At 46.4% G+C, this 13,983-nt stretch overlaps 1 protein-coding gene and 1 long non-coding RNA gene across 2 annotated transcripts in view; one reads left to right on the top strand and one right to left on the bottom strand.

Annotated features, from left to right (window-relative positions):
- LOC142925099 (uncharacterized) overlaps window positions 1-13,983 on the bottom strand; it is a 137,674-nt gene that overhangs the window by 26,218 nt on the left and 97,473 nt on the right. The gene's annotated exons all lie outside the window — the stretch shown is intronic.
- The window catches only part of LOC116943749 (uncharacterized), a 191,585-nt gene that overhangs the window by 6,391 nt on the left and 171,211 nt on the right, over window positions 1-13,983 (top strand). The window contains exon 3 of the mRNA XM_076067955.1: window positions 2,450-2,580. Coding sequence (XP_075924070.1) covers window positions 2,450-2,580 — 131 coding nt within the window. The remainder of the gene's footprint in view (window positions 1-2,449; window positions 2,581-13,983) is intronic.

The raw sequence follows: 13,983 nt of genomic DNA on the forward strand, positions 1-13,983 counted from the left end.
CCGCTTCGTGTCGCTCGGCACGATGTCCGCCGTTTCGCTCCAAGTGCCGAGGGCTTCTCCGGAGAACTGTACGGAGAGCGGCTCACGTTTTGGACCATCGAGCGATAGAGAGAGAGAGAGAGAACGTGAGCTGCCCACTTTCCTGAGTGAGCTCCCAGCACTTGGGAGGGGAAAAAAAACCGTCGGACATTATTTCCAACACGGCGCGGCGTAATCTGGAAACGTACCAGGGGAAAATATAATTTTCTACAACGTGAATGTTTGGGGGAGTTACATTCGCTATTTCCCGTTCGACGTGGTGAGAGATGAGAGGCGTACATTCCCAGTTGAAACAGCGGTGGCACGGTTAATCTGTCGAATGGTTTAAGTGGGTCGTATTTAGTCTTTAACCTATGCCGAAGCAAATTAATCTGTGAAATTGAGTCCAACGATAGAGGCTACAAGCGGCAAACGCCCTGCCGCTCTGCGATGCCAATCTGTTAGCAGCGTCTCACGTGGGCTGCTTGTGTTTTGCAGTTGACCCAGAGGCCCTTAAATTTGTCAACAACGCGAGTGATGTGAATCCCCGAGAGAGAGAGAGAGTAGTGTTCAATTATGGCATTACATGCGTGAGCCTCAAACAGCATTGGGGAGGATGGGCGATGGAATTTAAAATTTTCCGTGGCGCACTTTTTGACACGCAGCATCTAATGTAAGTCATGAAGCATCATTAACGATTGTAATTCTAGTGATTAGTTAAAGTCATTATTTAATTTGCAAAAGAGGTTGGCCAAGGTTTCGTGGATACCCATATTAAGTGTTACCAATCGAGTGAATTAGAAATTGATGGAACGTTGCTAATCGGTCAATTAACCTGCTCTGGCTTATTTTGGCGTTGAATGTGGATTAGGCGCAAGTGTTTGTAATGTACTTTAAAATTATTACCATCGCAGTGAAGATTATTTAAGCAAACTAATGTCCGTGTTGCTCGCGTGACAAAATAACGTTTCATCGTGTGGTCTTGCAGAGCGCAGGGCATAAATTGGCACTACATTCATGCGTTATTTTACGTCTAATGGGCAGTCCATATGCGTTGGCAATGAGACGCTAGAAAAAAACGAGTCTGCGTTACGTCAGGTTTGTATTAATGCCATGTACTTATTGTCAGACGTGAAATGAAGACAGGGTGTTGCTATGTTTAAATGTAAATTTCAGGAAGGTTATATATATATATTTTTAAAAATGTTTAATAGCCTCATATCAAAACATAACCACTTCTGAAACGTGCAACACATCGCGGAAAAAAGATGAAGGCTCAGCCCCGCAATTGCTCGCTCACGCGCCACTGCTGGGGGAAGGGAGGGCCTCCACGACAGGGAGCACTGCCAAGCACCTGGAGAGAATTTGTTGACGTCACTCTTTCACGCCGCTCGTGTCTTTGAAGGCGTGGGAGTGCCCACACTTTACCCCATCGTATGTCGTCACTTGCCCATCGGCTGACTCTGGCAGTGGTTTTTCTTAATCTCTGGGGTCCACGGATGCCCTTGGGGGGTGCGAGATTGCCTTTCTGGGCCCGCGAGACATGGCCAGATTTTGTTTTTAAAGGTAAAGAATCGAAAAACACAAATTAAGCACGGGCACGTGAGCACAACAACATTGTTTCATCAACCCCCCATGTATTTATTCACATTTTAAATTATTTTTTAACGATTGAGAAAAAAAGGGGAGCAGGCTGCAGTCAAAGTTATGAAACACTGAACTATGGTATTACCTACTTGTACTGCTGGATGGACAGAGGCTGCGGATTTTAGAAACATGCACCGTTGTTTCAACTGCCGCGCCCGGAGATCGAACCTGGCGACCTACAGATTGCAAGTCCAGCGTGCTATAACTGTTTCTGCACGGCAGCATCTATCGTGTTATAAATATAGACGTATTACGAGAGTGTTTAACATACGATCACTTATAATATGCATCCGTTTCAAATAAACTCTCAGCGCGCCTCCGATTAGCACGGTTGGCTATGTACGGTGCGAAAGAAGTTCAACATACATAGAGAATCAGAAGATGTATACTGGAGAAATCCGATGAGCTGTAAAGCTCTTTTTTTAAAAATAGATATCCAGTCGTTTCACAGATGTCCAGTAGTCACAGATGCCCGTTAGTTGTGCACACATGGCCGGGCTATGCAACTCTGTCCCGACAACTCACTCTGTATTAAGTTTCACACGACACACGCACACACACAGGCACGTCACAAAAGCACTCCGCCTTTGTGCGTCTATGAAGGAAAAAAACAAAATACTCATCGGTAGTTCCTGAAGAGCTGCCTCGTTTGTCCTCTGCATGGCTATTGTTTTCTTCACGATGTCTTTGCCCATGAAGGCAAAACCCCACCCCCCTCCCTTCCCTGGCCCCTCGTCGCTGACCACTCCACATTCGCCTGCCGCTCCCTTGCCCACACCTCCAGCAGCGGCTGAGCCAGAAGGTTGCGCTGGAGAGGAAGGAGCGTGACCTGAACGAGCGCAAGTTGCGCGAGGCCACGCGGGAGCTCATGGACTGTCGCCTGCAGGTGCTCACTCTCGGGAGGGAGTTCAGCAGGTCAGCGCGCGCGCGAGAGCCACGAACAGCACTCGCCCCATACGGTCTGCTAAGGCTATATGTAAAGAGAGGGGGGATCTTTATCTGTTGTGTGTAACGCCTCCGTGGAGCGGCCACCCGAGTTCCATTCTTACTCACGGCCAGCACCGGTGACGATAGCCTGAAGCGGTCCTGGGCCTCCCCTAAGTAGACTCAGACTCAAGTAAAGACCTGTTGCGGTGTGTAAACATCGCCGCACGGGAGATAAATGCGGCCGGGCGTGATCCTGGCCACGCCCAATCCCCTTGTGTGCTGCGCTGTTCACAGGCGCTCGCTCGGAGCACTTTCCCCAACAGTCTCTGAAAGATGTGCAAGGGATATATTTACATGGAGAAAGATGGGCAAATGGGGCGGTGGCGGGGGGTATGCGTGATATGCTGGCAACGTGCGTATGTTAAACTTTTCACACTTTAGACACAAAGTGCTTTGCAACAAATGAACCACAATACCTCGCTGATCTCGTCAAGGAGCAAAAACCACCGTCACGCAAACTCCGCTCATCCTCGCAGCAGCAGCAGCAGCGGCGGCTTTTGGCTGCTCACCATCGAACAAGGGCGGCGGTCACCGCATCGCGTGGCGCTTTCAGATGCGCTTCTGCGGCCGTCTGGAACGCTCTTCCTTCCGACATTAGGAAGCCACTGGAGCTATGCACTTTAAAATCTAGATTGAAAACTAATTTCTTTTGAACTGCTTTTTGTGTTTAGTTTGTTGTTCTCCCCCCACACCTCCGATTAGCAATGGTTCACTCCGTTACGGTGCACAAGAAGCTCAACATTGATAATGGGGTTTTCCCCTTTTTTCTGGCAACAAAACAGCTGTGATAAGATGTTAAAACACCAAACTGAATCCTTTTACGAGGAATCATGTCTACAATAACCACAATACTTGTTGTCAGAATGCAAACAAAAAAACATACTCTGATAATCTAACACCGTTTTGAGACGAGGCTCAAGAGAAAGCCGTCTCTGGTGTGGACCAATCAGTTTCAAGGACAATGCTTCATCATATTATCAGTCTGTTTTTTGTTTGCATTCTGACCACAAGCATTGTGGTTAATGCAGACACGATTCCTTGTAAAAGGTTTCAGTTTGGTGTTTTAACATCTTAACACCTGGTTTGTTGCCATAAAACGGGGAAAACCTATTATCATATTTTGCTACTGGCAAAGGAGGTCCCATGATGTAGAGCAGGCGTGGGGAACATTTTTTTTCTGCCAAAGGCCATTGGGATATTTAGAACATCATTCGCAGGCCATACAAAATCATCAACTTAAAAATTAGCCTGTTATATTTGGGCAAACATTTAATTAACTCATCCCTAATGTGATGGCTGGAACTGCTTTTCTTTGGTGAGGCGTGTGGTGATGTTAGCTGGTATTGATGATGTCGCTACTCGCAACTGCTTTTCCAGGTTTGCTCCTAGATTTGTTGAATTTCGAGTCCCGCCTGCGGTTGCCTTGGCAGGGCCAGAGATCAAATGATTTCGCGGGCCTTATACGGCCCGCGGGCCGAACGTTCCCCACCCCTGATGTAGATGCTCAACATTACACACTTACTTCTTTTGCACCGTGCTAATCGGAGGTGCGGGGCGGGGGGGGAGAATGACACAATAGGTATTGGGAGATGAGCCGTGGGGAGAGCCGGGGATAGGGCAGCACATTGTGGACAGAAAGCAAGAAAGGACAGGTCGAAATTAAGCCTGCCTTACCTCAATAATAGGACAGTCGGCGTATGACGTACGTCCATCGTCCGTTTGACCAAAACAATAATGATACGAGACGTAAATGTGGACGTTTAGCCGAGTGTTATTGAATGCGCATGTGCAAGGTGATGCTTTCAACCTCAAACAAAACACACAAAACATCTGCAAAAAAGCACACGGCCGTTTGTGGGTAAGCAGCAAGAAAAAAGACGTGAGCATACCCTGAAGAAGTGCATTGTGTTCCATTGTGGCCATGTTGCGTTGCTTTTTTTTCAATACGCTCAAAATGAAATTTTTCCGCATTATTTGCATCTCGTCTGAAACTCGTGGTTTTTTAGCCTGCGACGTTATTCTGTAATGATTTGTTCTGTATTTTTCGTTGGCATTTCCACAGATTACGTTTTGTTTACATTGCCTTTTCCCACATTATATTACGATCGGGTTTTTAGCTTCGCGTGATGAGACGGAGCATCCATTCTGAAATTTCACAGAGCAATAAACAACAGCCGGTGATAAGAGAATGGCCCGTGGAAGGCGATATCGCAGACCTACTTCTGAATTCCCTACAAGTGACTTCTTTTCCTAACGAGACGTTGTACTTTGTTACCCACCCTGCTTATAGTCGATGTTAATCGCATGGCAGTCGAACCAAAATGTTGAATTCTCATAGCTTGGATTTTGGGAAATTTATATACATATCTAATTTAACGTGATTTTTTTTTGCGAAGTCAATACTGTCTGCACTTGAGAACCCAGTTCAGAATCAGAATACAGGGACTCCTTTACTTACGAACGAGTTAGGCCCCACATATTTCAAACCTTTTGTACGGCATGTACACTAAACATGGGAAATGGCTTTAAAAGTTGTATAATCTCCTGCAAGATGTAGATGCCACTGGTTCTTCACGTTCTGCAGATGTAGATGCCACCACCGCCAGCTATTGCACGGCGGTTGAACTAACGACTCTCGGTCCGAACAGGCAACTGGACATACGGACAGGTTTGTTCGTATCTCTGAAAGTTCGTAAGTCGAATGTTCGTAAATGGAGGAGTGCCTGTATGCATTATACCGAAAGAATCCGATGAGCTACAAAGCTCTTTCATAGATGTCCAGTTGAGGCGGGTCAGCGAGGTTGGTTACGTATGGTGCGAAAGAAGTCCAAAATAAGTACATAGAATGTTACAATAACAAACAATACCACCATACAATAGGAGTGCAAAGTATAGAAATGGCAAATAAATCACTTTAAAAATATGTACAAATAAACTACATTCTTTTCTTTTACTAGGCAAAGCCCACTAAGATACTAGCTTATTTTTCAGAAGCGACCTGGCCATCACGACGAAGCGGCTTGTCATCATTACGTGGAAAAGTTTAACAGCGGCCAAATAATCTAAACGCACGTTTCCAAACCACTTGAGGTCGTTGAAACCTTCACCGCAATCCGCGATCTCATCGGGGCCCAGCTCAGTCCTCCGACTCCTGAGTCACTCAGCCATCGCTGCTCAGCAGTTGACGTGGAATTAAACCAGCACCTGGGTCTCATTGAATTGAAGGAAATCCTACAAATGAGATGGGCGAGGCAAGAGGTTACAATGGCAATGGGGCTTTATCTAATCCAGCGGTTGTTAACGTTTACTGCAGCCTGCACCCTTTGGGTCTCAATCGTCAATTTTATTTTCATAATGTTAATAAATACATAGGGGTTTGATGAAACAAAGTCGTAGTTGTACTTACGTGCCCGTGCTGAATTTGCCTTTTCGATTATTTACCTTCTAGAAAAAAAATCTGTCCGTGTCTCGCACCCCCAGAAAGGGTATCTCACACCCCCAGGGGGTGCGGCGTGCACCCCAGGTTAAGAAGAAGACGAACCACTGGCGCATGAGGGTGGCCACAGAACTCAAAATCACTCGGATCGTTGCGAATCACCCAGGGCTCTGCACGGCACACAGTCTATGAAACAAAAAAATATGCCTGGAATCAGAATCAGAGTTATTATTTAATCATACTTGCAGAATCCGATGAGCTATGAAGCACCTTTTCAAAGATGTTCAGTAGGGGCGGGTAAGAACGTTACAGCTACAAGCAATATAAAAGCATAATATCCGTTGTTACCTAAAGCCATGACTCACAATGCTCTGAAATTCACACAATTAACCTCGGTGGACTGGGCAATTAACCGCTACGAGACATTAATTACTGGAACCTAATCCGGAGTAGATACCCGCCTTATTAAGGAGGGGTTTGATTGTCTTGCGCGTCAAAGATAGGCATCCGTGATGGTTAAGGATGCTAATGGTTTGTTTTGTTGTACGTTAAATATCCTCGTAGTTTGAATGTGAATGCGTGGAATTTTGTTGTTGTTGTCCATTGCCTCCGGGTGTTCGCAGCACTCAGGAAACATCACTCATCACTGCCCCCCCCCTTCCTCCCCACACTAATAATGAGGCTTAATGTATGCGCGGTAAGCCGTGCACTTCACACAAGGATTCCATCACCTTACAGTACCGACGGCAGCTTTCAAGTGAATATTTGGCGGCCCTCTCGGGACCCCCCCCCTTCCCCAGAACCCTCTCCCCCCCCCTTCCCCGGGCCCCCTCTCCCCCCCCCCCTTTCCCCGGGACTCCTCTCTCCCCCCCTTCCCCGGGACCCCCTCCCCCAAAGCCCCCAAAACGCTAAGCGGCCAGCAACAATCAGCAGCAGCACTATCGGTGGTTGGCACAGATGAGAGCCGACACGTTTCTTGGATTGAGCGAGGTTACAACAACTTGGGGGGGGGGGGGGTGGGGTGGGGGGCGGTGAGAAGAGGAGGGGGGGGGGGTGACCTGTTTGATGACTTCCCTTTGGGTCGTGTACATCGGCTCACCTGCATCGCGGCTGATCGGCGGGCGGTTTCTCACCTGTGCTCGCGTGCCGCTGTGCACCTTGGGAATTTTGCCGCACCATTAAGCAAATGACCGTATCGCCGCGGCAGGGCCGCGTTTGTCAATTGAATCGTAGTCTTCTCGTCAATTAAGCGTACGCTTAATCACGGAAACGGGCCCCCGTTTGAAATGTCAGCTCCTTTTCGAGGCTGTAAATTGCGTTTTGATTTTTGTTGTTGTGGTTGTTGTTGTTCGCATGTTGTACCGAGTCGAAATCGACGGTGAGAATGGCAAATGGTGCAAAGTCAGCTGGTGCTAAAACACAAGTCAGTTCAGGCCTGACATTATCGATGATGACATTTGACGATGCAGTACACTCACAAACATCGTAACACAGCGTCGTAATCATCATCATTATTATTTCTTAGATTCTACCCCCGGCCCCCACCAGACACTGCATCTTGTGTCCGTGGTAGGGAGTGGAATATAAATTCCTTGTGTATAGGGTTAAGAGGTTGACGGTGAAGCCAGACTTTGAGCTGGGAGCCACATTGTGTACCGAGTGCCTGCGGTGATGCAAGGGAGTTAGGTCCTTGAGAAAAGTCACTGCCGGCCGCCTTATCCCTGAAGGCAGTGAGGCCGGTTCGCCGACATGGCGAGTCTCTGTTGTTTAACCGCGGGGCAAAGGTTTGTGGACAAAACTGGTGAAATTAATTTAGAATCGACATCAGTAAAAGCCTAAGCAATCGCTTGCTCGCGCCAATGCTGGCAGAAGCCCCCCCCCCCCCCCCAATTCCATGGAGCTTTAGACAGCCCCTCTGGAAGGTATTTTGACCAACTGTTCCCATGCGGGGCAGACGTCTCGGAAGAGGTGGGAGCACCAACGCTTTACGACGCTGCATGTGAGCCGCCCGATCTACGAACTGCTGTGCATCCATTTATTGAGGTTGGATGTAAAGGGCAGGAGGGGGTTTAGGAAACTCGCACCGTTTGGTGAAAATTGCCGTGCCAGGAGATCGAATTACGCCAGCGACCTCCCGATCGCAATTCCAGTGTGCTGACCAAACGCAAAGCTTGGCAAGCGTCTGAAGCGATAACGGTATGATGGATATTTTTTTAAATATAATTAACTTTTAGCACTATTCCAATTTGTACCGTGCATTCTGAAAGGGTTCGCCTCGCCTAGCCCAGACAACAAAATTAGCTCGGCAATATTACATACTTTTAGTGCCACTCACAGTTCGTTTCAGTTTAATATCCGAGTTTGCGTGATGCAACTTGTTTTGCCGTAGTTTGACTCAAATCACAGCGTGTATAAATATGCACGCTGCTTCAAAGTAAATTATTTGAATGCAGTTGTATTGCCGGGTTGTTTGTTGTGACACAAGAAGGGGCAAATTGGTGACAATATCATCAGCCTATCGAGGTAGCGTGTGCAGTGAAGGTATAGAAACTTAATTTGGGTATCACAAAGGCATCAGATAGATCTCCACTCTGCAAAAAAAGTAATCATTTTAGGGGTTTTGTAGCGTTTGTAAAAAAAACGTGTGAGTTGCCTATGGGCGAAAAGAACGGATGGACGGACGAATGTAAAGCTCAAAGTATATCGGCTCGCTTAAAAAGTAGATTTTGAAGACGTTTATTGAAATGCATTTGAAGTCACTGTGTAAGAGGCCACAACCTGTTCGAATTGTATCCAGTTTTCCCATTACTTGCATTTAATTGTAGTTGTGGGCTCATTGCAATGCGCCGCGTTATTTCAAATTAAAATATTTTCCATCGCGGCATGCTTTGGAGGTAAAAAATACTGATCTACGTTTGTCATATTAAGAACCATTTAGCGCTGCTTATTATTGGCAAATTGAGCATAATGGACTAATGGAATGGATACTAGGAGAGGCTTTAAAATTTGAGTAGAGCTTGATCCATTATCAGCCTCCAGGGAATCCCAATTAAACTAGTGTCCTATCAATCTGCTCCCCGCTGTCGTTTGCAGGTGGCCAGCCCTACCTAAATGAGCTCTCAATTATTTCCGAGCTTGCCATCCGTCAGCATGGCGGACAGAGCATCGATGGGAATGTCCAGAGGACATCGATGCAATCAGCCGTTATTTTCCTGCCTGGCCACTCAGATAGTAAATCCCCACTTTCTCTGCGAATTTGGCCGTGCCAACTGCACAGTAGCTTGCTAGTGAACGTGGAGTGTTTGGGCCAACGTTGCCCCAACGTTGCCTTAACGTTGCCCCAACGTTGCCCCAACGTTGCCCCAACGTTGCCACAACATTGCATGTACACTGGGTTTACACCTGATGACACAAGCTCGCGCTTTTTTTATTTCTTTCAGATGGGGCCCCAATGGGGGAAATTCGATGTACTTTGTGCTTCTTTCTTACCGTATGTAACCAACCGTGCTAATCGGAGGCACTGCCATGTCCTTCTGCGTAGGTGTTCACAGGTTGTGCTGTATAGCTCTCTACGATGTGTTTTTGGGTCATACCGAGTATCGTCCGGTTTGCTATCGGATATGTTTCACTCCTCCTGAAGACGCGTGGAGCGAAATGTCGGACATCGTGCCGAACAACGCACAATCCAACCCGAAAGCACATCGAAAACCACATGCCCGTCCAGTTAAATTGAGTTGTAATAGTTAATATACATCTAATTGAAGAACATTACAGTGACACTTATTCATTAAGTTGTAACAGCTATAATAATGATTTTAAACCCTTTGTCATAAATCCACTGCTGCCGAATAATGTCATCCTGTGGGTTCGTCGAACCATACTTCACCACACTGGTCAATGCAGGTTGGTGAAGTGGGGGGTGGTCCACCCTCGGCCCAGCACCGGTTCAGATATCACTGGTCACTCATACCCATAAGTGGGACTCATACTTAGGCTGCCAAGTACATCGTACATTGCACCCCCTCCCCCCCCCCCCCCAACGACATTTACAACAATAACATAATGAAACTTAACCGCTGCATCGAATGGCAATATAAGCTCTTTATTTATTTTTTGCTTGCCAAAGCAGTTGTTTTCTGTTTGTTCCTCGTACTATTTCATTCATTCATTTCATTTTTTTTAGTGAAAACTCGCCCCCTCCCCCACCGCACGAAAAAGGCCATCGAAATACTTTGCGGTATAAATTAAGCGAATCTAGTCCTACCCATAAAATAAAAGACACACGTAGAAAAATATCGAAACGAGAGAGGACATACTCAACGTAAATCTAAAAGGAAAAAAAATTGTCTTGCAGAGTTTCCTGAAATATTTGGTGCTTGGAGGCAATCTGAAGGCCCTATCATCACCCAGCGTAGAATCACAAATTCTAGTTTCAGCTAGCAGGGCCTGGTCTGAGGAGCGCGAGGTTTATCTACCAAACTCTCAGCAATACACATGGGTGCACAAGCACACAGAACAAACAAAAAAACTGAACACATTCGTCGACAGCGCCGTGGCTTTTAAAGAATGGAGTCTATTAATGGACGACGTTTCGAGCAACGGCCCTCGTTCACGGCACACACGGGCTCCAAAACGATTCACCAACGTGCCGTGAGCGATTCAATTTCGTGCGCTCAGACGAAGGGGCCGTTGCCAATAACGTCGCCCCCCCCCCCCCACTCGTCAACTTTTCCATTCAAGGTGCCAAACGCCTCGCCGAGCTTCTTCGTTTGTTACGCAACCCACTGGGCGGAGGCGACAAATAAATATCGCATTCCACCCGTGGCCCCTTTTTGAAGTCCCTAAAATGCGTATTGATCGAGCATCATTGACATTCATAGACTCTTTTGTGCGTAGAACTAGTTGCCGTAGGATCCCGTTAATGACTCTTTACAAATTTGATCGTGGGTAAATTGTCAAACTTCTGGATTTTTCAGTTTTGACACCGGCGCATGCAAAATTGCGCAGCCCTCGTGAAAGATGACATCGCCGGGTCGAGGCGGAGAGATTTCATTAATTCCTCTTTTCAGAAATTACCTGCCAGTTGCGGGGAATTGAACTGCCTACAACGTGAACCGGGCATACGTTGCTCTCAACACATTTTGACTGCTCTACCCGTATGGATATTTCCCTTAATAAGATGTAGTATGTGGTTGTTAAGTGTTGCCTTGGGCAGTATTGCACCACTGGGAACTCTCCCCAGTCCAATGTACATATATATGAAGAGCAAAGCAAGCTAAATGCCTCATTGCCTACCAAACCCTGGCCCATCCCATCGTTCTTCCTTCCTTCATATCGCAAGGTGAAATTTGCAACGTTATTCTGTTTGTGTTTAGTTTGTTGTTGGCTATGTACAGTGAGAAATAAGTTCAACACACATACTGTACATGCACATCATCATCACGATCCATGGACAGATAGCCTGTACTGTGGGTGTCCCATCTGCACATTTCGCCATTTGGTTTCCACTTTCATCTTTGTCTCGTGCCAATATGCTCAAGTCATGGCCACATCTTTGTGGCACCAATCGCTTGCGATGTCGTCGTGAAGCCGTTATCTGTTAGGTCTTCCTCGATTTCTGGTTATTTACATTTTATCCGAACAACAACAACAACACTTTTCATTTTCCTGTTGTCCATCCTACACATGTGTCAAAATTAGTGCCAGTTTCCTTCTCACCACTGCCTGCCTCATAAGGTCTTCTTCTATGTGCAACCTTTTTACACGCAAACATACATACACGTGTGTGTCTGTATGTGTATCAGGTGGCACATCAAGAAGTGCCTGGGTTTGATTCCCGGCTCGGGCGACTCAGGCACCTCCACGGAGCTTGTACATGTTCTCCCTTATTTTGCGTGGATTTACTCCGGGTTCTCTGCTTTAATCCCATAGTAAAAAAAAAACCACTCTAACTGCAATTGGCCAAACATCGCACTGCTGAAAATGTATTTATGATTTACTCGATTAAGATGACACTCATATAAACATCGCCCTCCTCCCACACCCCCCATTCCCCATCCACCGACCGTGAAAACTTGGCAGGACCCTCCTGAAAAAGAGTCTTGAGACTCGATGAGGCTCTCCTGGGTAAACAACAACAAGTGAAGGGAATATAAAAGCATCCGCGGAGGCTCGGTTGGATGTGAACCCCTTCGCACTTTGGGCATGAATAGCACCGCTGTATTTGGGCTCATTGCTGAGGCATACTTTTCATGCTGTAATTGTAATTTTAAGTTAAAGGCTAATTTTTTTCATCCAAGAGCCACATTTTTAAATGGCAGCTCAAGACGTGCATTTTTTTTTCTCTTTCTCCCCGGGTCTTAATTTAACGTAAATTAACGAACGTGAATGAAAAGGAGAACGCCGTGACTGGAGAGCTATTCCATCGGTCTAATTACACCAACGCCATACGCATTAGCGATAGATATATCCGGAAATGTCAGTGCTCGTCAGATTAAAGAAAATCGGTCGCACGACGCAATTTTCAATTTTCTTTGGGCGTAAAACTCTGCCTCAATGGAAGAGTGCCTCGGAAGTGACCAAGACAAACATGTCTTTCACATTTGTCGATTTAGAGTTTCAAACAAGGTGGCCTCGTTATTCGCGAAACGTTATCAACTCTCAGAGGTTCTGTGACCGAAATGAAATGCGTTTGACTTTAAAACGGCAGTCGAGTGTTGCAGGTCATTACATTAGAACGCGGTGCTCCTTGTTTCAAACGCATCCTTAACCCTCGCAGTGACTAACGTTGCCTCTCGATTGGCGCAGCGCACAAGGGGCGCACCCATCCTTGCCCGCCAAGGGGTCAATTTATTTACCTTGCCGCCCGTTTTTATTATTCCATTATTGCAGCGGTTATTTAACAATTTGATGAGATACTACGGCCCTGTGACTGGATGATTAATATTGCCTCTGTTGGGCCACCCCTTGCGAAAGAGATGTTGTATTTCATAGGCTCCTATCTTGTTACACAAAGGATGCTGTCAAATTTCTCAACAAAACATTAAGCAACGTGGTATCGTTAGCAAACTTTGCACGCTTCACCCGCCACGGATAATATATTGTATAAATTAACAGTAGTTGAGCATGTAAGAATATCAAAATTGAAAATTCCTTTCTATGATTATCCATTACTTGCTCTTGGCCAACTTCATCTCAATCATGTTCGGGTTGCTCTGCTACAATCGATGCTAAGGCGCTGGGTGTAGCAAGATTTTTTTCACATAATCCCATTCCAACCTGAAGTGGCTTTGGGAAACATCTGAGAGTGAAGCTCTCTTTCCGCCTCCGTCTACCGAAGCACGGATCGCCAATGAAGCTATTTTCACCCTTCCTTCGAGCAGACCCCACAACCAGTGTAACACGGCACCCCCCCCCCCTCAACATCACACAGACCCAATCCCAACTGGTCCCATACCGAACCGACGGACTGGAAATAATAATAATCACAATTTTCACTTATGAAGCGCATTTCACCCAGAGGTTGCAAGGCGCTGCACGGGGCTGAAACGAGCGCAATTATAAAACCGAATGTCAGCACGCAGGCTCGTGATTTTACCACTCGCGCTCCCAAAACACGTTACACGATTAGGGGGCGTCCATAAATGACGTCACGCACCTAGGGGGGGGGGGGTCAGACATTTGTAACGATGTGTGACGAGGGGGGGTTTGAGAAATGTGACGTCACATCAAAATGCACAACTTTAAATATATAGACATGTTCTACTTAATTAAATAGACTTTTTAATAAATGTTTTCTCCAACAAAATCAGAGTGCAGCGCCACGTTAAATATGCACTACAATGACAATAGTTTAAAGCGATTTCAAACATGTTTTTTTTTGGGGGGGGGACAGA

The sequence above is a fragment of the Petromyzon marinus genome, chromosome 19 (assembly GCF_048934315.1).
Source record: "Petromyzon marinus isolate PM22_M1 ecotype Great Lakes invasive population chromosome 19, UKy_Petmar_22M1.pri1.0, whole genome shotgun sequence".
NCBI classification, from domain to species: domain Eukaryota; kingdom Metazoa; phylum Chordata; class Hyperoartia; order Petromyzontiformes; family Petromyzontidae; genus Petromyzon; species Petromyzon marinus.